Source organism: Leucopleurus acutus (genome assembly GCF_964270905.1).
Source record: "Leucopleurus acutus genome assembly, chromosome: 11".
In the NCBI taxonomy this organism is placed as follows: Eukaryota; Metazoa; Chordata; class Mammalia; order Artiodactyla; family Delphinidae; genus Leucopleurus; species Leucopleurus acutus.
Window position 1 is genome coordinate 1,299,433 of NC_139152.1, and position 25,755 is coordinate 1,325,187.

Here is a 25,755-nt window from a genome sequence, read left to right on the forward strand (position 1 = left end):
GGGGCGCCTCCCGGGCAGAGCGCACGGTGCGGGCTCTCCAGCCCCCGTAGCTCTCTCGAAAGACCCACTTCCCATGCTGCCCCCTCCCCTGGGGCTTCCTAGGGAGAAGGAAACTAAACCCAGGACCTTCTGAAACCAGCGTGCAGCTGGACGGGGGCCGTGGGGGGCTGTGACTTCCCAGGGAGGGCCTGATGGTGAGTGGCCGGGCGCTGGCTCCAGACGGGGCCCCTTCGGTGCGTGTGGGCCCAGTCCCGCCCGGATGTGCGTCAGCATCCAGGCTCGTGGCTCCGGATGTGGGACAGACCCAAACTGGGGAAAACCACACCTCCGCTCCCCTGCCCTGGGCTGCCGTGAGTGTGGAAGTGGGGAGAGTACCCGGTGTGGCCACGGGTCACTGTCCCTGCTCTGCCTCTGCCCCCCCAGAGCTGCGGCCCCGACGCCAGCTGAGCTGCTCGGAGGACTCGGACATCTCCAGCGACGATGTCCTGGAGCGGACCTCCCAGAAGTCCAGGAGAGAGGTGGGTGGGCCGCGGCTGCGACTCCGTCCCCTGTTCAGCGCCTCACCCCAGCCGACGCACAGCTGAACCCCGCGCCTGGCCCATGTCCAGGCCAAGACACGGCGGGAGCTCTCCTCTGGGCCCGAGCCGCCTGTGTCAGGGCCAGTCTGAGGGGGAGCGCGTCCCTCTGACCACAGCTGTCCCCGGGCCCCAGGCGCCCTCCTCATCCACACCGACAGCGAGTCTGGGACCCCAGCCCTAGGATCCCACGAGCACCCTGTCGCCGAGGGCCGTGTAGGGAACACTGAAGTCAGGGCTGCGCCCAGGACATGCTGACCTGGCACGACGTTATGTCCGGGTACGTGAAAACGTCACCCCGGTTTCGCCCCGAGTACGCTATTGGAGTGCGGGAGCTGCGTGGGAAGCATCTTGTGCTGAGGACACATGAGCTCCATCTGGGGGGGGGAAGGGCCGTGTCGTCTGCAGGCGACTCAGGAGAAGAGGCACAGGTTGGCGAGGGTGTTGTCCGCCTCTCCGTCTCCTGCAGGTCTGAGCATCTTCAGAGTAAGAACTGAGGGGCGTGGGACACCCCCAGAGCATGGGGCTGCATCAGCCAGCGGGTGGGGAGCCTCCTGCAGACACCCACGGGAGCCTCGGGTCCGCGCAGTGGGGCACGTGGTTCCTCGACCCTGCTTCAGGCGGCTGTGAAACAAACCTCTGAGTTTCGTTTCATTTAAAAAAGCAAAAAACTAACTAAAAATGACTTAATTTTATTTAAAATGTTTATATAGAAAAATTAATACAGATTTTAAAAAAATCACCTGTAGCCCTGTCAACAAGAGATAACTCACGTTTCCCACTTTGCCTCAGTTTGACTCAAATACAACCAAACCATGCGGCCTGGCCCACTGGCCCGGGAGCTGGCAGCCACGTTCCCAGGGCTGAACCCCCAGAAGTCAGTGAAGCACCAGCGCGTTTCTTTTTTTAATTGAAGTGTAGTTGATTTACAGTGTTGTGTTAGTCTTAGGTGTGCAGGAAAGGGATCTAGTTATACATATATGTGTGTATATATACATATACATATATTCTTTTTGAGATTCTTTTTCATTATAGGTTATTACAGAGTGTTGAGTAGAGTTCCCTGTGCTATACAGTCGGCCCTTGTTTATTATCTATTTTATATATAGTAGTGTGTGTCTGTCAATCCCAGACTCCTAATTTATCCCTCCCCCACTTCCCATTTGGTAACAGTTTTTTTTCTATGTCTGTGAGTCTATTTCTGTTTTGTATATAAGCTCATTTGTGTCATTTTTTAAAGATTCCACATGTAAGTGATATCATATGGTATTTGTCTTTCTCTGTGTGGCTTACTTCACTTAATGTGATAATCTCCAGGTCCATCCACGTTGTCACAAATGGCATTATTTCATTCCTTCTTATGGCTGAGTAATATTTCGCTGTATATATGTACCATGTCTTCTTTATCCATTCCTCTGTTGAAGGACATTTAGGTTGCTTCCGTGTCTTGGCTATTGTAAATAGTGCTGCAATGAACATAGGGATGCATGTATCTTTTTGAATTATGGTTTTCTCCGGATATATGCCCAGGAGTGGGATTGCTGGATGATGTGGTAGTTCTATTTTTAGTTTTTAAGGAACCTCCATACTGTTCTCCATAGCGGCTGCACCATTTACATTCCCACCAACAGTGTAGGAGGGTTCCCTTTTCTCCACATCATCTCCAGCATTTATTATTTGTAGGCTTTTTGATGATGGCCATTCTGACCAGTATGAGGTGATACCTCATTCTGGTTTGGATTTGCATTTCTCTCATAATTAGCGATGATGAACATCTTTTCATGTGCCTGTTGGCCATCTGTATGTCTTTGGAGAAATGTCTGTTGAGGTCTTCTGCCCATTTTTTGATTGGGCTGTTTGTTTTTTTGATATCAAGCTGTATGAGCTATTTGTATATTTTGGAGATTAACTCCTTGTTGGTCTCATGGTTTGCAAATATTTTCTCCCAGTCCGTTGGTTGTCTTTTTGCTTTTTTTATGGTTTCCTTTGCTGTGCAGAAGCTTTTGAGTTTAATTAGATCCCATTTGTTTATTTTTGCTTTTATTTCCATTACTCTAGGAGATGGATCCAAAAAAAAATTGCTGTGATTTATGTCAAAGAATGTTCTGCCTATTTTTCCTCTGGGACTTTTATAGTATCTTGTCTTACATTTAGGTCTTTAATCCATTTTGAGTTTTTTTTGTTTTGTTTTTTAGTTTTTAGTTTGTTTTTTTATATAGCAGGTTTTAATTAGTTATCTGTTTTATGCATATTAGTGTACATATGTCAATCCCAATCTCCCAGTTCATCCCACCACCACCACTACCACCCCACCACCCCCGCCGCTTTCCTACCTTGCTGTCCGTACGTTTGTCCTCTACATCTGAGTCTCAGTTTCTGCCCTGCAAACTGGTTCATCTGTACCATTTTTCTAGGTTCCACATGTATGTGTTGATATACGACATTTGTTTTTCTCTTTCTGACTTACTTCACTCTGTATGACAGTCTCTAGATGCATCCACATCTCTACAAGTGACCTAATTTCGTTCCTTTTTATGGCTGAGTAATATTCCGTTGTATTTACATGTACTGCATCTTCTTTATCCATTCGTCTGTCAGTGGACATTTAGGTTGCTTCCATGACCTGGCTATTATAAATAGTGCTGCAGTGAACATTGGGGTGCATGTGTCTTTTTGAATTATGGTTTTCTCTGGGTATATGCCCAGTAGTGGGATTGCTGGGTCATATGGTACTTCTATTTTTAGTTTTTTAAGGAACCTCCATACTGTTCTCCATAGTGACTGTATCAATTTACATTCCCACCAACAGTGCAAGAGGGTTCCATTTTCTCCACACGCTCTCCAGCATTTGTTGTTTGTAGATTTTCTGATGATGCCCATTCTAACTGGTGTGAGGTGATACCTCATTGTAGTTTTGATTTGCATTTCTCTAATAATTAATGATGTTGAGCAGCTTTTCATGTGCTTCTTGGCCATCTGTATGTTTTCTTTGGAGAAATGTCTATTTAGGTCTTCTGCCCATTTTTGGATTGGGTGGTTTGTTTTTTAAATATTGAGCTGCATGAGCTGTTTATATATTTTGGAGATTTATCCTTTGTCCGTTGATTCACTTGCAAATATTTTCTCCCATTCTGAGGGTTGTCTTTTTGTCTTGTTTGTAGTTTCCTTTGCTTTGCAAAAGCTTTTAAGTTTCACTAGGTCCCATTTGTTTATTTTTGTTTTTATTTTCATTACTCTAGGAGGTGGATCAGAAAAGATCTTGCTGAGATTTATGTCAAAGAGTGTTCTGCCTATGTTTTCCTCTAAGAGTTTTATAGTCCGGTCTTCCATTTAGGTCTCTAATCCATTTTGAGTTTATTTTTGTGCATGGTGTTAGGAAGTGTTCTAATTTCATTCTTTTACATGTAGCTGTCCAGTTTTCCCAGCACCACTTATTGAAGAGGCTGTCTTTTCTCCATTGTATATCCTTGCCTCCTTTGTCATAGATAAGTTGACCATAGGTGTGTGGGTTTATCTCTGGGCTTTCTATACTGTTCCATTTATCTTTATTTCTGTTTTTGTGCCAGTACCATGCTGTCTTGATTACTGTAGCTTTGTAGTATAGTCTGAAGTCAGGGAGTCTGATTCCTCCAGCTCCGTTTTTTTCCCTCAAGACTGCTTTGGCTATTCGGGGTCTTTTGTGTCTCCATACAAATTTTAAGAGTTTTTGTTCTACTTCTGTAAAAAATGCTTGCTTTTTTTTTTTCACGGTACGTGGGCCTCTCACTGTTGTGGCCTCTCCCGTTGCGGAGCACAGGCTCCAGACGCGCAGGCTCAGCAGCCATGGCTCACGGGCCTAGCCGCTCCACGGCATGTGGGATCTTCCTGGACCGGGGCACGAACCCATGTCCCCTGCATCGGCAGGTGGACTGTCAACCACTGCGCCACCAGGGAAACCCTACCATATTTTAAATAAATTTATTTATTTTTGGCTGTGTTGGGTCTTTGTTGCTGCTTGCACGCTTTCTCTAGCTGTGGCTAGTGGGGGCTACTCTTCATTGCGGTGCGTGGGTTTCTCATTGCAGTGGCTTCTCTTGTTGCAGAGCACGGGCTCTAGGCATGGGGGCTCAGTAGTTGTGGCTCACGGGCTCTAGAACGCAGACTCAGTAGTTGTGGCGCATGGGCTTAGTTGCTCTGTGGCATGTGGGATGTTCCCGGACCAGGGCTCGAACCTGTGTCCCCTGCATTGGCAGGCAGATTCTTAACCACTGCACCACCAGGGAAGCCCTTGAGTTTATTTTTGTGTATGGTGTTAGAGAAGGTTCTAATTTCATTCTTTTACATGTAGCTGTCCAATTTTCCCAGCATCACTTATTGAAGAGACTGTTTTTTCTCCATTGTATATCCTTGCCCCCTTTGTCATAGATTAGTTGACCACAGGTGCGTGGGTTTATTTCTGGGCTTTCTATCCTGTTCCATTGATCTATGTGTCTGTTTTTTGTGCCAGTACCATACTGTCTTGATTACTGTAGCTTTGTAGTATAGTCTGAAGTCAGGTAGCCTGATTCCTCCAGCTCCATTCTTCTTTCTTAAGGTTATTTTGGCTATTCAGTCACCCCCTTTAATTTAATAGATAAGTGCTGGTCCTCAGGCTGTAGTTACTGGTTCCTTTGGATTTTTTCACGTGCCACATGAGGAAATTACCTGTCTCCTTTTTAACTGCCTTGTTCTGATAATGAAAACCTTCCTCACTCTGGCTTGAGGCAGGATGTGCACACATGGCCAGGTGTGGCCTCTGGGAGGCCCTGACCTGGGAGAAGTGGCTGCCCCTCTCGCTCCCTTCCTGCCTTTGAGCTATTTAATGGGACTGCCAAGCAACTCTGTTCTAGGCTCTAGGTGAGAAGAGGCCACACTGACTGCTTGCAGTATCCCTGATGGAAGTCTGTTATTCATGCCATTTAGGTCCCTTTCTTGGCGTATAATCGGGAGATGGCCACCCCCTCCCAGGGCTGCTGGGGCCTGTTCAGGGACACCAGCAGGACAGAGAACTTGGGTGACAGGCAGTCTACCCAGGTCTCCCACCACCTGCCCCCAGCCATCACCCTGCAGTGTTCGGCCAGAGAGAGGAGTCTGAACTTGCACAGAGAAAGAGCTCCTGTGACCTTGTGGTTACTTTTCACACAAGGGGACTGAGGACAGAGGACAGGAAGTTTGGGGCCAGTGAAGGAGGCACTGACTTCTCGGCAGAAGGGTGACTCCTGGCTTCACTCAGGCGGGTTCACTGAGGTGGCGCTGCTGGCGTCTCACTCCCAGCCTACACGCAGCCATCCTGGCTGACACGGAAAAGCCATCATGCGTTTTAGTCATGCACGTTTGTTTTAAACTTGTAGCTGATTTTGCTCCATTTCTGGGTCCTATTTTTAATTTTTGATCATTGTTATTATTGCCATTCTGCTTTGTTCTCTATCACGTCCCCTTAAAAGTCGGTTTATGTTCAGGACATGATGTGCATCGAAGGCTGTGTCCTGTCCCTGTGGGAAGGCCTTGCTGCAGCCCCGCCCGGCCCGGCAGCCGAACCCTCACTAACCGTGTCTGGGCACGCGTGGACGGCGGCAACGGACAAGGACGGGGAGGTGCCTTGCTTGTCGCAGGCTGGGGGGCCATGTGGTGCTTTTGCTCCGGATGCCAGTGGGGACAGGGAGGCCCCTCTGGGCCTGGGCGCCACAGGAACGGGGAGTTTTTGAGCCCTTGGCTCCGTGACCTGCAGGGTACATGCTCGGGGAGTCCCGAGACGGTCCTTAAGTGGTGGCTCTCCACTAGCACTGGAACTCTTAGAATAAAGATTACCAGGATAAACTCCTGAGTTAAATTCGGAAGCTCCTTTAAAGTCTGCAAAGGCTCTTTTTCGTTTTCTTGGAGGCAGTAAAGAAGGTGTCCCTCAGTGTCGCCCGCATTCACCCACTGTGCCCTCCGCGCCACGTTCGCAGGTGCAGCTGTGCTGTCTGGCTGGGAGCCCCTCCGTTGTTGACAGCCCCACAGCCCTGCCAGAGCACATCCTCGCTCCTCTTGGTGTGCAGACCCCTGATCTGTCCAGGTTCACCGGCACCCTTCTTCCAGCTGCATTAGTTGGTTTGGGTTCGCTCAGACTTAGAATAGAAGCACCCTGTTGCCTTCAGGCGTGGCTTCTTCAAAGAACCTTGCCAGTAGTGCTCATCTGAAAAAGGTGGCTTTTGATACCAAACCAAAAAGTAGCAGGATCCTGGGTTTTCTTTTTCCTTTCCCTGTGTGCCCCCTACAAGCAAGAGGCTTGGGGGAAACATTTGATCAACATGTTTACCCCCACTGTCTTAAAGAAGAGCAGATGTCCTTACATGGGAAACTGGTGATCTCAGCAGTAAAGGCGCCCCACCCTCCTGTCCTAACTGCCCAGCAGTCATTGTGCAGCCAGCCTCCTGTCCCTGCCCCATGGGAGCGTCTCCCATGGATCTCCAGGTGCCCCCTGGCCCGTGGAGCTCCTGCCAGGCTGAGGGTCTGGGCGTCTGCGCACACCTCGCCCCCGCCTGCCCTGCGGCCTCCGTGACCCTGACTGAATAAACCCCTATCGTCCCCTGCAGCCGAGGACTTACACGGAGGAGGAGCTGAACACCAAGCTGACCCGGCGTGTGCAGAAAGCAGCCCGGAGGCAGGCCAAGCAGGAGGAGCTGAAGCGGCTGCACCGCGCCCAGGTGAGCTGCTGGGAGTCCGCACCCACAGGAGGGCGGGAGAGGAGGCCAGCAGGGCCGCCACTCGTGCAACTGCAGAAACCTCGCGGGGGGCGCTGGCTGGGGGAGAGGGAGGGGCCCGGCTTTGAGTCTCCTAGACCCTAGCTCTGGAAGAACCACTGTAAAGCCAGCTCCTGCGTTTGTCAGAGCTGTTAGCAAGAGGCAGCTGTGACTGGCTGGCCTCCGACGCGCCTGGGATTTAGAGGTTGGAGCTGTCCTCAGGGTCCCAGGCCTTTCAGTTTTTTTTGTTGTTTGTTTGTTTTTTTGCGGTATGTGGGCCTCTCACTGTTGTGGCCTCTCCTGTTGCGGAGCACAGGCTTCCGAGGCACAGGCTCAGCGGCCATGGCTCATGGGCCCAGCCGCTCCGCGGCATGTGGGATCTTCCCGGACCGGGGCACGAACCCGCGTCCCCTGCATCGGCAGGCAGGCTCTCAACCACTGCGCCACCAGGGAAGCCCTCATCATTACTTCTTTTAAGTGAGGAACTCTTCTACTACAGGTCCTTCCAAGGACCCATCAATCCTCTGAGGATATTTTTTTAAGCTGGAAAATGCCAAAGTCTAACTTTCCCACATCTACTTCAGTCCCATACTTATTGTAAAAAGACAAGCCCAGTCCAAAGCAGGAAAGGAGAAAAAAGGATGACTGCTATCAGAGAGGTAGATTGCTTGCTGTACCACGTCCCACAGTGACGTCTATCACAGTGCCTGTAAGGTTCAATTGTACTCCAGGAACCAGTTTATATGACCGTCTCCAGATCTGTGAGTTCCCAAGGAGAAGGACCATGCCATATCTTATTCCCGGCATTAAAGCGGTCAAGATATGAAGGAACAAAACGAACCACTTTTAAAAAGCCACTATTCTCTTCTCCCTCTTTTTTTTTTTTTTTTTTTTTTTTTGCGGTACGCGGGCCTCTCACTGTTGTGGCCTCTCCCGTTGCGGAGCACAGGCTTCCGACACACAGGCTCAGTGGCCATGGCTCACGGGCCCAGCCGCTCAGCAGCATGTGGGATCTTCCCGGACCGGGGCACGAACCCGTGTCCCCCGCATCGGCAGGTGGACTCTCAACCACTGCGCCACCAGGAAAGCCCCCAGATTTTTTTTTTTAACGAAAAATAATTTTTTAACGCAAAGTATTAAATAATACCTAAATACAATGTGGTTTTTTAATGAAATCGTATGTATATAGCTGTGTTCATAAAGATTAGGACAATAATCAAAAGCTCTACAGCAGCAAGAAACATGAACAGCAAATCCATTCCCAGCGAAGAGATTCCTCTGATTTTCCAAAACCAGCCTTCTCGTCCTTTCCCCGGACGTTACTCTGGATCTGCGTTCCCTGCATGACCGGATCCCTGGATTTTATTTCATTTTCTGTGCGAAGATATGTCCCTGCCGCTGCTTCGGGGTGGGAGGTCGTCCCGGGTGTCAGTCATCCCCGAGAAGCCTCACTCCGTGCAGAGTGGAGCCATGTTTTCTCATTGAGGTAGAGTTGGTTTACGATGTTGTGCTAATCTCTGCTGTACAGCGAAGTGATTCAGTTATCTACGTGTATACATTCCTCTTATACTCTTTTCCATGATGGCTTATCCCAGGAGACTGGCTGTGACTCTCTGTGCTGTACACCAGGACCTTGGTGCTCATCCATCCTACGTCTAATAGTTTACAGCCACTAACCCCGAACTCCCGGTCCCTCACCCCAACCCCTGACCCCAGCAAGCGCAAGTCTGCGCTGGGCAGTTTTAATCTTGTCGAAGCAGGATCTGTTTGAGACTCTCAAGAGCCCCGCTGGGGTGTTTGCACCCTCGCGTGCTCGTGCCGTGCTCTGGGCACCCACCCGCTTCGCCCTTCTCCCTCCTTCACGCTGTCATGTCTCCCGCAGATCATCCAGCGGCAGCTGGAGCAGGTGGAGGAGAAGCAGCGCCAGCTGGAGGAGAGGGGCGTCGCCGTGGAGAAGGCGCTGCGTGGGGAAGCAGGTACCGGCTGGGTTCCTGGCGGACAGGGGATCCCTGAGGAATGCCCACCCAGCCCCGCGGGAGGCTAGTTCCTGTCCTGCCCCTGGGAGTCAGCTAGTCTCCAGCAGGATTCTCTCTCTGGTCCCCTCGTCACTGAGAGCCGGGGCTTCTGTTAAGCAAAGGAGGAGAAAGGCCCATGCATCTCAGGGCTGGCCGTCCCCTCGGCCCACCATCTGCTGCTGACGCCCTGGGCCTCCTCTCTCCTCCCTCCTCCCCATCTTTTCCTTGAGAAGACAGTGACTGGAACGGGGCAGGCTGTGTACAAGGAACCATCACAGAACTGCTCGTGCAGGCCACCCCCGCCCCCCGCCCCAACGGGTGCAGCTGGTGCCCCGGGTGGACCAGGCTCTGTCCTGGAGGCTGGGCACTCAGGGCAGAGCCCAAGCAGAGCAGACCCTGGGAAGTGGCTGTGAGGGCCATGTGCTGGTAACTGCCCTTCCTCGGGCAGAGCCATGGGGGCAGTGCAGTCACACCACCGTCCCCAGAGCCCGTGGGTGGGCCCAGCACAGTGGGGCTTGGAGAGCAAAGAGGTGCCGAGGGCCCAGGAGGCCCTCTTGGTTCAGGACCTTGAAACCACTGGATCAGCCCCAGCTGTAGCCCCAACCCAGGCACAAGCGATTCCTCCCTGCCTTCCCAAGTCCCCGAATCTGGAGCTTCCATCCCTTTGTAGAGAGCACGGGCCTCCAGGGTCAGCACTAGAGTCGTGGGACCAGGGATGAGGACAGGTGGTGACGTGGCTTTCCTTGGGAAGGGGGGCGGGTCCTCTGGGCTTTGGGCTGAGGGTAAACTGAAGGCGAATCAGGAAGAGGCAGCCACGAATGCGGCCTGTCGCTGCCTCTGATCTTGCTGGAAGACTGACCAGTGGTTGGCCTCCGAGTGAGCGGCTGGTGTCGGGATGCGTTCGTGGGGTTCTGGAGGACTGGGGTCAGGCACAGAGGAGGTGTCTCCCGTCCTGACCCTTCACGGCCACGGAATGCAGCTAGCAGTGGACTCAGGGTGACCTTCAGGTGAAGACAGGACACGAGGCAGGAAGATGAGGCTGTGCTGTCTTGTGCCTGATGCTGGACTCACTGTGCCACCAGATGAAATGTGAGAACTTGATTCCGGAGGCGAGCCAGCCCCTGTGCCCGGGAGCGGGGACTCAGGTTCACCCGGCAGGGCCCCCGCCCTGCGTGCCCTGACCCGGCCTCCTCTGTCAAACGTGACCACCTGGATGGAGCAGCCCTGCAAGCAGTGGGAATGGGGACCCGCGGGCCCTGCCCTCTCTGCTCTCTCTGCTTGCAGAAGATGCCAGGAGGAGCCTGGACCCTCAGATTCCTCCTGCCGAGGTGGAGAGGGGCCACAGTTTGCGTAAGTGCCCCTGTGCCCCACAGGGCTTTGAGGTTCAGATGCACACCCAGCTCTGATGGTTCCGCCTGGCATTCAGATGTCTGTCAGCTGCCCTGCGGTTTGTCCATGGCGGCCCCTCGGCATTTCCACAGCAGGCTGCATTCCTCAGTCTGCTGCCTGCCAAGGGGCCAGAGAAAAGGGACCACTGAAGATTGACCTGGGATTTTGCTGAAATTCCGCTTACTAGTTGTTTACATAATTACCTTTTTGTAAACACATACAACCAGAATTTCGTCTAAGTCAGTGGTTTTCAAACTTTTTTAAAAAGCAGCAGAACGCTTTTTTACAAGACAAATTATGAGTTCAAGTTTAACTCAAAAAAAATTACTCTTAAATGTTAATAAACACAATTTGAAAATGCAGGTTGTGGAGAGCTGCAGGGTTAATACCCTCCATGTCCAGTCCAGCCCTGGACGTAGGGTGGGCACCTGATGCGCAGAGGTGGGGGCAGGTCGTATACAGCCATGGGAATCTCAGGACATGCACAGTGAGAACGGTCTGGGTGTCTGCAGCTTAAAGTCGGAGTTGCTCTCTCAGTGGAATCACTACAGATCCGTTCAGATTCTTTATGAAGAAGAGATCAGATAAATACTCCCAAACATACAGTGAACCCAGAACCAGATGTGCTATGTGTTGTGGCACCTGGAGGACCACCCTGGTACCTGGAGGATCACCCTGGCACCTGGAGAGGACCCCCCCTGCACCTGGAGGACCACCTTGGCACCTGGAGGATCACTCTGCACCTGGAGGACCACCCTGCACCTGGAGGACCACCCTGGCAGGACACTCCGAGAGTGAGACTCTGCTAGCAGGCCAGGATTGAAGTTGATGAATGAAGTGTCATTTTCCCACGCGTCACAGGCAGGGCAGACACTCGCACACAGAGGGCAAAAGAAGCCTGGTCCTGGGGCCTCACAGAAGCAAGTTTACCTGCAGCACAGATTAACATGTTGATGGGCTTCAGTGGGTTACACATTGGCGGATCAAAGATTCGAACATGGTGTGTCCTGTTTAAGTTTTTTTTTTTTTTTAATTTATTTATTTTTTACTTTTGGCTGTGTTGGGTCTTTGTTGCTGCGCGCAGGCTTTCTGTAGTTGCAGCGAGCGGGGCTACTCTTCGTTGCAGTGCGCGGGCTTCTCATTGCTGTGGTCTCTCTTGCGGAGCACGGGCTCTAGGCACGCAGGCTTCAATACTTGTGGCTCATGGGCTCTAGATCACAGGCTCAGTAGTTGTGGCGCACGGGCTTAGTTGCTCCGCGACATGTGGGATCTTCCCGGGCCAGGGATGGAACCTGTGTCCCCTGCATTGGCAGGAGGATTCTTAACCACTGCACCACCAGGGAAGCCATGTTTAAGTTTTTTTATGAGTTAAAAGTAGTTGTGAATCGGGTATTTGGGAGACCCCAGAACAGCACTTGAAGAGCCGGAAGCTTCCAGAGAGCAGGTTGAAACCACAATTGTGGTCAAGAGTCTGCTAAGCTTCCCAGAACTTCTGTCCAAACACACGTCTCCTGTTTCAAAGACGGGCTGTGGTACCTCCGTTGGGAGATTCCCACAATGCATTTGGAAACACTCGACACAGGAACCCAGTACTTCGCTTTTCTTCTTTTAAGCACATCACTTCCTAGGCTCCCTCTTGGCAGAAGCCCCTGGGGCTCTGCTCCCACCTGGCAGAGGTCGTCTCTGAGGCTCAGCTGTGCCTTCTCTTGGGCTTCTGTGTCCCATGCCTCCTGCTCGTCTGCTTGCTCGCGGCCGAGCCTTTGAGGAGGCCACTCGGGCTGAGTAGTGCTGGTCAGCTCCTTCCCTGAACTGGCCATTCGGTCTCACCCGATGGGCTCTCTGAGGGGTCAGACTGGTGGCCTAGCTGCCTTCCAGAGAAGGCTCGCGTAGTTCTGAGTCTCACGTATATCCGCACGGCAAGTTTAGCTTCAAAGCCTTGGATAAGACGGAGACTTGTGAGGTTTCTGGTCTGGGGCAGCTGGGAAGCCCTCTTTGTCTCTGGAACCCACTGGATCAGCCTCAGTCTGCTTTCCGGTGTGTGTGTTTTGGAAGGAGGAGCCCTTGTGTGGAACCAGAGGCTGCCAGGACCAGCTGTCAGACTGTGGGTTGTGGAGGAAAAGGTAGCGAACCGCAGCCGACTCCACTCTGCGTGCGTTACGGTCCTGGGGGCCGCCCTCGCTCACAGCGCCTGTGTCGGGGTCCTGGAGTATGATGAACAAGAATACGTTGCCGCCTGTTGCCTGCTCTTAGGGGGGCTGGAGACCTTGGGGGCCTGAACGCAGAAGAAAAAGGGCCTCCTTCATCTCAGACCGTCCAGCAGAAGTGCTTCTTCTGCTTCTGGTGGGGTCGGTGTGGACAGCGCAAGCTGAGGGCTGGTTCCTGACACAGCTTTTTTAGGGTGTTCACGTTTCGCCTTCAGCCCCTCAGCCTGGGGCTTCTCATATTCAGAAATTAGGGAGGTTCGTAGCCTTTGATCTGCCCTTGAGTTTTTTAAAATCTGAGATGAGGTTGAGTCCCAGCAGGATTCCCAACCAAGCCAAGGCTTCTGTCCTGGCCGATCGCTTTCTGTCAGTGCAGTCACCTATGGTTTTCTGTGACCGCCCCTCGCACCCAGAGGTCTGTGGCTACAATGTGCACATGGGGGGGCGGGGGGGCACCTGGCAGGACACATGCTCTCCAGCTGCCGCCTGTCCCCCTCCTGCTGCGTCTCTGGGTGTTTCTTATGCTTCACGCCGTTCATTGCTCGAGGCTCGGGGGGACCGGAGGGTTATCTGATGCAGTAACTCTCTTCACCGATTCCTTGTTGTAGACTATTGGGGAGAGTCTTATTACACTGACCTCATCGACTTGCGTCTGGGTGGTATGTATGCAGCCCTGTTGCTGAACTAACCCTGCTGATGCCCCCTCCCCCGCACCTGCTCACAAACAGCAAGAAGTCATCCCGCTAACCAGCAGACGGCAAAAGCACAGGCCCTTTTCCAGCTCCAGGGGAGCGATGCCCGACCTCCCCCTGCCCGTATGTGCTCCGGGGGAGACCTGAGATAGCTTTTGCTGCCCGGGGTTATTTTAATGTTTTATAAATAAAAGTTCAACTACCCCAACCTGTCAACCTCAAATCTTCACTCTGGTCCCACTAATATCGTTGGGTTGTTTGACGGTAGGAACACACACGACACACTCAACACGCACGCATACACACACACTCTACCATGACCTCCCCTCGAAGCACATCCCTCCCACTCCCCCCAGAGAGCTCACTGCCAACCACACTGGGGAACCAAACACACAGAGAGCTCGGCCTCCACTGTCTCCATCAGGGCGTGCTCAGGCACCCCCTGAGAAGTCCAGGTGCCTGGGAGTGGTGTCACGGTGATTTCTGCCCAGATTCACCAGACTTGAGGCTGTGTTGACCGATGCCTCTGAGAATGTACCCCCCTTCTTGCTCTGTCCAGGGACCTACTTTGCAGCTCTTTTCAACAAAGACAGGAAAAGTCCCAGGCAGTGGTCCTCCGTGTATCGTCCCTGGAGTGGCAGCATTGGCACCACTCCTTGGGGGCCTGTTAGAAGTGCAGGTTCTCAGACCCCACCCCAGACCTTCTGAGTCAGGAACCCTGGAGGTGAGGCCTGGTTACCTGCTTTAACAAACCTTCCAGGCCGTTCTCATGCTTTCTAAAGTGGAACCGCCATCTCAAAGAAACTCAGTGTGTTTGTCGTCTTGCATACAAAGCTCACCATTTGTGTCGGATCAGAGAAACAGCCAAGGCCTGAGTCTCACCTCTAGACCTTGGGCACCTTTCCTCCTGGAAGGCTGCCCTCGTATCAGGAGCCGAGGCTCCTGGGGCCCAGTGCCTTCTTGGAGTCCTGAGTCCTGGGTCAGGCGGTGTCACCTCTTCATCTCCCCGTGCAGGCTCCATGCCTGAAAGTGCTCTTGAGACAGACGAGGGGACAAAGGTCACTGTCTCTCATATTTTACTGTAATCCCATCCTTTTGAGAGTCACTTCTTGGCCCATTCATTTAAAAACCAAAGCATGATTCGGATTGCGACTCAAGACAGAGCTCTGGTCTTAGAGAGGCTCCACCAGTAAGGAGGCTCCCGGCCTCCCGGCCTCCTTGGGGGTGGGCTGTCGCTGGCCTCTGCTCTGCTTTCTCACCCCATGTCCACGGGTTCGCCCGTCTGCATGGCCCTCCAGGGCCCCGAGCTTCTGGTGTCAGGTGCTGCCACCTCGTGGCCGTTGCTGCTGTAGAAGGGCTGATGCTTACACCCCGACTAACAGACCCCACCCCTGACTAACGTCCTGGGCTCCCTTCCCGCCGCTTCCCGACACCCCTGGGCAACGTTTATGTCGATTGCAAACGAATGTGACAAGTATTTTTTTGTTTAATTCAGAATCTACTGGGAAGAAGTATCGAACCCGTTTCTTTAAAATTACGTTCGCCCTTCCCTCCCAGCTCGAGTACTGTTGCCACACTGATTACCTCGTGTGGCTAGTTTTGTTTTCTTTGCTCCTGTTGGCTTGAGTGATAAGATGTTGGCTGTTTCCATTTCTGTGTCCCTGGACTTCAGCTTCTAGCCTTCTGGGTTTAGAATTCCCACAAATTCCAGGGGAAAATGAAATAAATAGAAAAAGGAACTCAGTGTATCTCTGAATTGTGAACGCCTGCATTAAATACCTTATGACCCCTGCTGCCTGATTCACTTCCTGCTCTGTCAGTTCTCTGTGATTTCTGTGTAAAGTCCAGCCTCGGTGGGCTCTGCTCAGCACGCAGAGGCTGCTGCCCTCCCACAGGGTCTGGGAGGAGAACAGACGCCAGAATCAGCCCCCTTTTCAGTTCCTGATGCTGTTTCCTTCTTAGAATGCTTGGTAATCTCATTATTTGGGGAAATTTTACCCTTTTGAAATTTGGAGCCCGAAGTATAGAATCTGATTGCTTCTCTACTGTTGTATCCCCAAAGAGCCACAGGGAAACCCAGCGCCAACCTTACTTCCTGCGTGGGTAAGAGGAGGCCAGCCTCCAGATCCCCGCCCGGCCTCTGCCCACCACACAGACGTGCTTCCGTGGGGTCTTACAGGGGCTCTCAGCTAACCTTTAAAGTCACCAAAGCTGTTAAAAGCCTCTTTCTGAGCCACAGAGTAGCTGAATCTTGTGATTTCAAAGGACCCATTAAAGGACAGAGGCAGCGTCCTCCCTGCCCAGCCACCAGTCTTGCTGCACTAGACCAAGGTAGGCAACTGGACAACTTGAGATAAAAACATCTCTTCTGGAGAACTTTAAATTAGAAATATATACACCTGGGGACTTCCCTGGCAGTCCATTGTTTAAGACTCCGTGCTTCCAATGCAGGGGGCGTGGGTTTGATCCCTGGTCGGGGAGCTAAGATCCCCCATGCAGCATGGTGTGACAAAAAAAAAATTAATTGAAATACATACACCTGATTTCTAGTTTTCAAAGACCTCACCTCGTGATTTGTATGTCTCAAGGGGAAACTGAAAGAACATGGGTGGTTTAGAAACGTAGTGTAAAGGACTGGGGAGGGGCTTTCATTGTTGCTGTGAGTTGTGGTGGGAAGGCAGAGAAGCACGTCCCACCTGCCCACTCGCCCTTCCGAGCCTGCCTGTGCTGTTTGCCCCCCTTAGTTGATGCTGGCAGATTTTTGGCTGGTCTGTTCGGTTTGAGCATTAGCCTGGCTCTGGTTTTGCTTTAGGAACTTTAAATCCTTGAGATTCCCCAGCATTCCTGTGTGTGTGTGCGTGTCCCAGCCTGTGTGTGTACACGCGTGTGTGTGTGTGTGTGTGTGTGTGTGTGTGTGTGTGTGTGTGTTGGAGCTCAGTTTTCACATGCATTTTTTTTTCCCTTTGTTTTCCCCCAGTCTAGAGGTTTTTTCCATACTGAGTTTTTCTAACAAGGTATCTCCCCAGCTGTCTGTCTGCCGGGCCTGCTGGGCAGAGCCTTCCACCCTGTCAGATGCTGCATGCCGCCCTACGGCTTGCAAACCAGCCACTCTGTCTCCAGCTACCCTGGCGTTCCCTGTAGTGGGGTGATTGGGTGGGAGGGAGGATGCAGTGCTGCAGGCAAAGCCTTTATGAGGAAGCAGGGGAGATGGAAATATATAGAAAGAACAAGTGGAGGGAGGTTGCCACAGTACTGGTCGTGGCTGCCCACTGTTCCACAGCCTGCAGGGTCCTGGACCAGCCCCGGGCCACCAGAGAAGCAAGGCAGTCGCTGGAGAGCACCCGACTTAGGGAGACGAAACCTGGCTTCAGGCCCGCTTCACCGTGTCCCCAGCCCAGCCACTCGCCTTCTCTGGGCCTCTCCGTTAGGCGGGGCGCAGGCGGCTTGGTGGCCCTTCCAGGTCTGGCACCCGAGTGGGCTCTGTGTGTGACCCCTGTCCTCCAAGCTGCGTCCTTTTGTTGGGTTTGCCTGGAGCCTATGTTGGTCCTCTAGGAAGGGCCCTCTGTGCTGGGAACGGGAGAGTGAGGGTGGGTCTTAGTCGGGCTGCACACCTCAGACCCTCTGAGCCTCTGGTCCCTCCTTTGACGGCAGAGCTGCCGTGCCTGTCTGGCTGGGCAGCCCCCGGGGCCAGTGCAGGGGCCAGAGGAGGCCACACAGGTGCCCGTGGTTTGAATTCTGACGCACTGCCACGCTCACGTCACGCGTCCCTCTGGAATCCATGAGATGTGCCTGGCTGCACGATGATAATCTGCAGCTTTTCAAGTTCAGTGACACGTGTTGCTTGACCCGAAGTTGGGGAGGGTGGGTGCTGACGGCCACCCTGCAAGGCCGCACCTGGCACGCGGGCTCTGGGTGCTCTGGGTGGCAGCTGGGGTCAGAGTGAGTGATGCACATGGACAGGAACCCATCTCCCCGATGTTATACAGAAACTAATGTCAACGACTTCTATTTGCCATGAGTGTGACGACCTCTCTGCCCTTACAGCTGGTGAACCAAACCTGTGTCTCTCATGTCTCCAAATGAGGCAAGAGACTAGCTCCAAACCAGCGTCTCTGTGTCTCCCTTGCACGCTCGTTTCAGGTTCAGGTCTGGGGTGGAACTCCCCTTGTTTGGCTGTTTTTTTCCTTCAGTTTCTTCTTTATAAAACAGTATTTATTGGGTGTTTTTTCTGATTATAAAGTATACATTATGGAAATAGCAGAGCGTGCAGGAAGGCTAAGGAAGAGAGTCACAACCTGCCCTTCATGGCCTCTGGCCATTTCACATCTGCTCTGCCTGTTGTCACGAGGGTGCTGCTCGCCTAATTTCTGTCCTGAGTCCTGTTCTGCGATCTCATGCCGTATTCTGTGCTGGAAGGGCGTCTGAGAATGTGGTCTGCATAAAAGGGGCTGAATGCTGCGTTTTGTGATGTCTAGAAGAGGAAGCACATTCTTACCTATGCTGCCGGCACGTGCCTCCTTGTTTCGGATGCGTGTGGCTGTGTGTCATGTCCCTGTCCCTTGCTAACAGGCAGGGATGCTGTTCCACTTTCACTGCAGCATGTTTGCATTTAACATCTATCCCAGGAAGCATCAGAGGTGGGGACCCTGTAGTTTGTGGGCATATCCAGGTGTCCTGAGCACCAGCCTTTAGACAGAGAAGGTTGGATGTAGATGAGTTATAAGTTGGGGGTGTTTGTAAGAAAGGAGGGCTCGCGCCTGCCCCAGTGACCAGCTGGTCACGCCACTCGGAACTCTGGACGTGATTGCTGCACACGTACCACACACGCACAAACACACACAGCCTCTGCACACACACCACACACAGCCTCTGCACACCCACCACACACAGCCTCTGCACACACATACAGTGTCCACACCCACCACACACACAGCCTCTGCACACCCACCACACACCCACAGCCTCTGCACACCCACCTCACACACAGCCTCTGCACACCCACCCCCCACACACAGCCTCTGCACACCCACCCCCCACACACATCCACTGCACACCCACCTCACACACAGCCTCTGCACACCCACCACACACACACAGCCTCAGCACACACATACAGCCTCTGCACACCCACCACACACACAGCCTCAGCACACACATACGGCCTCTGCACACCCATACACACACAGCCTCAGCACACACAGCATCTGCACACCCACCCCACGCACACAGCCTCTGCACAGCCACCACACACACAGCCTCTGCACACCCCCCCCCACACACAGCCTCTGCACACCCACCACACACACAGCCTTTGCACACCCACACCCCACACAGCCTCTGCACACCTACCACACACACAGCCTCTGTACACCCATCTCACACACACAGCCTCTGCACACACACACACAGCCTCTGCACACCCACCACACACACACAGCCTCTGCACACCCACCACACACACAGCCTCTGCACACCTACCCCACACAGCCTCTGACACCCACCACACACACACAGCCTCTGCATACCCACCACACACACAGCCTCTGCACACCCACCCCCCACACAGCCTCTGCACACCTACCACACACACAGCCTCTGCACACCCACCTCACACACAGCCTCTGCACACACACAGCCTCTGCGCACCCACCTCACACACACAGCCTCTGCATACCCACTACACAGCCTCTGCACACCCACCACACATACACAGCCTCTGCACACGCACCTCACACACAGCCTCTGAAAACCCACCACACACACAGCCTCTGCACACCCACCTCACACACAGCCTCTGCACACCCACCACACACACACAGCCTCTGCACACACACACAGCCTCTGCACACCCACCACACATACACAGCCTCTGCACACCCACCTCACACACAGCCTCTGAAAACCCACCACACACACAGCCTCTGCACACCCACCTCACACACACAGCCTCTGCACACCCACCTTACAGCCTCTGCACACCCACCCCCCCACATCCACTGCACACCCACCTCACACAGCATCTGCACACCCACCCCACGCACATAGCCTCTGCACAGCCACCACACACACAGCCTCTGCACACCCACACACACACAGCCTCTGCACACCCACCACACACACACAGCGTCTGCACACCCACCACACACACACAGCCTCTGAACACACACACAGCCTCTGCACACCCACTACACACAGCCTCTGCACACCCACTACACACAGCCTCTGCACACCCACCACACACAGCCTCTGCACACACATACAGCGTCCACACCCACCACACACACAGCCTCTGCACACCCCCCACACACACAACCTCTGCACACCCACCACACACAGCCTCTGCACACCCACCTCACACACAGCCTCTGCACACCCACCCCACACACACAGCTTCTGCACACCCACCCCACACACAGCCTCTGCACACCCACCCCCCACACACAGCCTCTGCACACCCCCCACACACATCCACTGCACACCCACCTCACACACAGCCTCTGCACACCCACCACACACACACAGCCTCAGCACACACATACAGCCTCTGCACACCCATACACACACAGCCTCAGCACACACAGCATCTGCACACCCACCCCACGCACACAGCCTCTGCACAGCCACCACACACACAGCCTCTGCACACCCACCCCCCACACAGCCTCTGAAAACCCACCACACACACAGCCTCTGCACTCCCACCCCACACAGCCTCTGCACACCTACCACACACACACAGCCTCTGCACACCCACCACACACACAGCCTCTTGCCTTAGTCGTGAATTTTCACCCAATATCAGATTCATGCACAAAGCCCTGTGGAGAACACAGAGAAGAGCTTAAAAGAAAGAGAAAACATGGCAGTTGCACTCACCCCGTTGCAAAGTAAAGGGCCTCTCAACCAACACGTGGCTGCTTGGCCCTTGTGTTCACCTAAACAGGCTTGTTTCTAATGGTCCAGGCCCTGCCTACCACGTGGGGCCATGGCTCCTGCGTGTGCCCTGTGGTTCTGTGATGGTCCCTTGCTGACGGTCCCTGCTCCTCAGAGCCCCAGGCCCCGAGTCTAGAGATGTCCTCTGCACGACTTCCCAGCTTTGTTTCTGTGAGTTTTTGGCGTGTCCTGTCGTGCAGTCCGCAGTGTGACAGCGTCCCCAGCTGTGGCGTCGACCCTCTGCGGAGAGGGAAGGGGCAGAGGAATAGGGGCGATCGGCTCTCCCTGGCTGTGCGGGGACAGAGATTTGGGCAGTGGGGACCGCCTCCGTGAGGACGCGCTGGACCAACGAGCCCTGGCTCAGAATCAGAGCATCACAGGTGTCGGCCCTGGAGGCCCATCAAAGACTGGGCGCTGCCTCCATGGCGGGGAGCTCCTCTATGGGTTCAGTGCCCAGAGAGCCTCCCAGCCCTTAGATTCACCCACGTGGTAACATCTGAGAACTCTCACTCAGGCCTGGCTGGTCCACGGCAGCGGGCAGGCCTGCTGGCACTTTGGATGTTTTCACGGAGGGATCACCAAACCCAAAAGGCCCCCAGATTGTCATCCCCAGCTCTCCCGCCCTCCCGGCAGGACCACAGGAGGAGGGAGCCCGCCCTCCCCAGGCCCGGGGCTGTTCCCGCTCAGTCTCTGTGCTGGATACAGGACTGAATTCATTTGTAGACGTGTTTCCCTCGCTTCTGCTTTTCCATTTCTTGTATTTTTTCTTTTCCTCCTGTTGTTCCTTTCTCACTTCGTTTGCTTTCTGTCCTCTGCTTGTTCTCACTTCTCCTCTCCCTCCCCCTCCACTTCCACCTCCCCCTCCTCTCTGTCCGTCTCGCCTCGTCCTCCTTGTTTGGCCCTTTTTGAAGTTGAGCCCAGTGGCGGGACTCCACGACGTAGACCTCTCTCCTTCTGCCCTTGCTGTGTCCAGGAAGGTAAAGTAAACCCCAACCTTCTCCCCACCGCCTCTCGGGGGGCCGTAGCAACACTAGTCAAACAGGGACCCGAAACCCAGCTCTTTCTCCTTCTTCTTCTGGTACCTGGTAGCCCTATTACAAACCCCCTGAGTATGTGGCAGTCCCTTACAAGGTACAGTATCCCTTCGACTGTCTCAGGGGGCTGGGGGGCGGGTGCAGGCAGGGAGCAGGTCCAGGTCTGGGGGCCTCAGGCTGCAGGCATCCACGGTTCCAGGCCACCACTCGTGGTCGGGCCTTTCAGCCTCCAGTCCCGCAGATAGAGGGACCGGGACGCGGGTGAGGAGCCCTGCCCCGTGTGGCAGTGATTTGTGCTGGTGACGTCGAGGAATACTGTCCTTACAAAGACTGTTCTGCACAGATGCCCCAGTTCCTTCCAAACCACTAAAAGCAGACTTCTCTGCCCTGTGTCTTGCTGAGTGTGTGTGTTTTAAGTTTGTCTGGTTTGCAGTCCCTTGTGGTGGTGATTGTCGTTGACAAGGCATGCGGGTGGGGCCGGGGAGTGTGACCACGGCTAACCCGCTAACCTTCCTCTGCTCTCCCCGGCGCTCGCTCACCGCTGACCACCACCAGCTGCGTCCACCTTGGCCGTCCCTCCGGAGCTGGCTCGAGCGCTTCAGGAGGCATCCTGGCGCCCAGAGAGCTTACCTGCCCCGGGCCCCGTGCTCCCCATACGCCCTGCGGGTGCCCTGTGCAGAGCCGCTCAGGAAGGAACGCGCGGAGCTGGATGGGGGCTACCGGGCGGTCGGGAGTGCTCTGGCCCCGGTGCCCAGCACGCACTCCGCAGCGGCCAGGACCCAGGACAGCGCAGTGCAGACGCGGCCCCTGCCCTCGCGTGTGGTGGGAGGTCGGGGTCCCTGAGAGCCACCCCGTGTGTTCCTGGGCTTGGTTTTACTGGGAGAGGACTTCTGACCAGTGACCCGTAAAGCAGAGGCACTTGGAGAGACCTCCCCGTCCCGGCCTCTTAGCCCAGCCGTGGGTGGACTCGTGGGGCCCGTGAACACCTGGAGTCCTTGGCAGAGATATTGGATGTGTTCACGTGCAGTTTTCCAGGAAGAGAGTCCCCAAGTTTCCTGAGACTGTCGAGTGGCTTGTAATCTGCAAACAGCGAAGAGCCACCGCAGTCTGGCTTCTGCGTCTGGACAGGACCCACTACGGCCGTGGGCTTCCTTGTGTCCCCTCTGGGGGGTGTGGCTCCTTGGAAAGGTCTCCTTCCCTCCTGCTGCGGCTGAGCCCGAGGGGGTCAGGCCGCTCCTGGTGGAGACGGGTGTCAGCTGAGTAGGGTGCAGGCAGCCGAGTGTGGGTGGCACCAGCCCCAGAAGCTGCTGCTGGGCTTGGATCAGAGCAGGGGGTTGGGGGGAGCCTGCGGTCTCCCTGCCCTGGTGAGAGTCCCCACACCTCCCAGGGACGTACTGCGTCTGCCATGCAGGGGTCGCGGCAGCATCTGTCAGGAAGCCGCAAGTTGAGAGGCATCTCCCTGGTCAGGGTATCGGAAACGAGGAGGCCTCGGGGCAGTGACCCTGTGGAGGTGCCGTAGTGAGTGTCCCCGGAAAGGAGGGCCGAGTACCCTTTTAATCTCCATTTGCCTCTTCATTAGACTGGCCTCAGAGCAGACCTAGTACCTAGCAAGTACCAAATACGTGCTAGATGAATGAAAAAGAGAAAAAAGGAGGGCAGAGCACCGAAAACATGCCAAGAGAAAGCAAGCGGCCGAGCAGGAGAGGTCCAGGCGAGCTGCCTCCAGTGGCTGGGGCGTGAGGCCGGCCGGAGGGACAGAGGAAGGTGCAGGCTGGGGACCCTTGGGGGTGGGCGTCCTCGTGCCCGAAGACAGACTGGGCCTGGCCCAGGAGCGTCAGGCAGCGCCCTGCTGGGCTCTCTGCACACTTGCCCCGTTGCCGCGTCCGGGCTGGGGACAGCGGCACGGCCTGCCCGACACGCCCTCTCTCGGCAGGCATGGGCAAAAAGGACGACCCCAAGCTGATGCAGGAGTGGTTCAAGCTGGTGCAGGAGAAGAACGCCGTGGTGCGCTATGAGTCGGAGCTCATGATCTTGTGAGTGGCCTCGGGTCTGGGGGAGCCGAGGTGGGACGTGGGCGCAGGGCCCGTCGCAGCAGGAGCGCAGCCCCCTCCCAGTTTAGGGGGTGCGGAACTGTGCCACCCCCCACCAGTCACTGGCTCGTTTTCCCCCCAAATCCCCGGAAACCCCAGCGCCCGGGAGCTGGAGCTGGAGGACCGGCAGAGCCGGCTGCAGCAGGAGCTCCGCGAGCGGATGGCCATGGAAGGTAGGAGGGGTGGGGAGGCAGGTGCGGGCCGCTGCCTCTGGCGCTGGGGACTCACGTGTTTGGTTCTGCCCAGATCACCTGAAGACAGAGGAGGAGCTGTCGGAGGAGAAGAGGATCCTGAACGAGATGCTGGAGGTGGTGGAGCAGAGAGACGCCCTGGTGGCCCTGCTGGAGGAGCAGCGGCTCCGGGAGAAGGAGGAGGACAAGGACCTGGAGGCCGCCATGCTGTCCAAGGGCTTCAGCCTGAACTGGTCCTGAGCGCCGCCCGGCCCTGTCTGGTCTGTGCACCGTCCGACCCGGGCTGGCTGCTCCCAGACCACCCAGATCCGAGGTCGGAGTGGGCCTGCTGCCTCCTGGGAGTTTGCACTCAGACCTCCTCGTGGCTCTGAGAAGCAGTCAAGCGCCGAGCTGTGGGAGCCCCAGTGAAGACGGTGGTCCAGTAGCGCAGCCTCCTCGAAGAGGCCTCCCTGCCCTCCTGCTTCAGAGACGGGGAACGCGGATCCTGGGGGGACGCCTGGTCGGAGGGACGCGGCTCCACCCCAATCCCCAGGCCCAGGGGGCCAGCGCAGACTTCATCCAGGGCTGAGGAGGCCCGCCCCGCGGCCCAGTGCCACACTCCAGGCCTCTCCTGGCTGTGGCCTGAGGCCTGAGGCTGCTGCATTTGCTTTTAATTCACAACACTGGAAGATACTGACTTCAGGGTCGGGCAGAGACCCTCTTCTGGCCCCGCCACAGGCCTGCGGCCTTGTCACGGGCTCCTCGTGGCGGGCGGGAGGCCTCGCCTCGTTCCTGGGTTTGCCCCGAATGAAGCTGACAGCCTGGGAGGCGTGGCCTCTTTGTCAATTAACTTATTTTTTTAATACTTGAAAAGAAGCAACTTCACTTTTATATCTTTACCAGGACACTGATTGCTTGGCACCTGGGTAGGGGTGTGGAGGTGGGTCCCAGCTGACCGCGCTGTCACTCCATTCATTACTCTTTCATCGTGGGGCTGACCTGAACCCTCAGGTCAGCAAGACCCCCGTGTGGGCCCGGCGTGCAGCGCCCGTCCTCCTGTGCCCGGCCCCGGGCGTCCGTGTCTACACCGCTCGCTTGTCAAGGACGCGTTTGAGCTGCTGGAGGCCACGCCATGAGGCACAGATGCCTCTTGGCCTCCCTGTTGGAATCCTGGCTCTGCAGAACCCATTTTTCCTCTGTTTTGGTGCCGAGATCTCACCTGCCACAGCACGTTTATTGAAGAAAGTTTTAGGCCGGCTGCACCAGCGCGTGGGACCCTGCTCAGCGAGGCCCAGATCCAGCCAGCTGGAGCTGCAGTGACGGCACACTGGGGGACTCCAGTTGGGGTCCCCCCGACACACACATGAGCTCCGGCCCAGCTCCAGCCCAGCACCTCTTCGTGGGGAGGCACTGGACAGGAAGCACCGTGGAGCCAGCTCGTGCCGTGGCTCAGCCAGAGGCCGGCAGTGTCCAGCCTGCAGAGCCACTGTTAGACTCTGCAGGGGCCGTGCTTGTCCACAGAGGAGCGAGGGCAGCGCCAGGCCAGTCTCGAGGCCCTCCAGCCGACTCCTGGTGGAGCGGGACTGCGTGCCCGGAAGAGAGGCCTCAGGGCAGGACAGGGGGCGTCCACACCGACCTTGGGACGTCCCTGGGGAACCACATCGTGCCTCAACTTGAACAGAGTCATTCTCACTGCAAAGGAGCAAAGAACTGTCTTTTTCTTCAGTCTGTCCCAAAGCTGCCGTCTGGAATCCAGGGCACGCGCTGCTCCAGCCCTCGCGGCTCTGACCTTCACCTCTTGCTTGATGAGGTAGAGCCTCCGTTTCTATTCTCATTTCTTAGAAGGGGGAGCGGAGGGTGTTCTAGATCCATCCTCAAATCCCAGCCTTCCAATAAAATTGGGCTTGGGACAGGAT

The 25,755-nt window shown here is 55.0% G+C and overlaps 1 protein-coding gene across 1 annotated transcript in view; it reads left to right on the forward strand.

Moving 5' to 3' along the window:
* MICAL3 (microtubule associated monooxygenase, calponin and LIM domain containing 3) overlaps positions 1–24,100 on the forward strand; it is a gene marked incomplete at its 3' end in the record, with an annotated part of 156,281 nt that extends 132,181 nt beyond the window's left edge. Inside the window, exons 36-43 of the mRNA XM_082851131.1 lie at positions 424–518; positions 7,169–7,279; positions 9,198–9,291; positions 13,529–13,579; positions 21,457–21,522; positions 23,513–23,612; positions 23,769–23,842; positions 23,916–24,100. Coding sequence (XP_082707257.1) covers positions 424–518; positions 7,169–7,279; positions 9,198–9,291; positions 13,529–13,579; positions 21,457–21,522; positions 23,513–23,612; positions 23,769–23,842; positions 23,916–24,100 — 776 coding nt within the window. The remainder of the gene's footprint in view (positions 1–423; positions 519–7,168; positions 7,280–9,197; positions 9,292–13,528; positions 13,580–21,456; positions 21,523–23,512; positions 23,613–23,768; positions 23,843–23,915) is intronic.
* Positions 24,101–25,755: the final 1,655 nt, after the last annotated feature.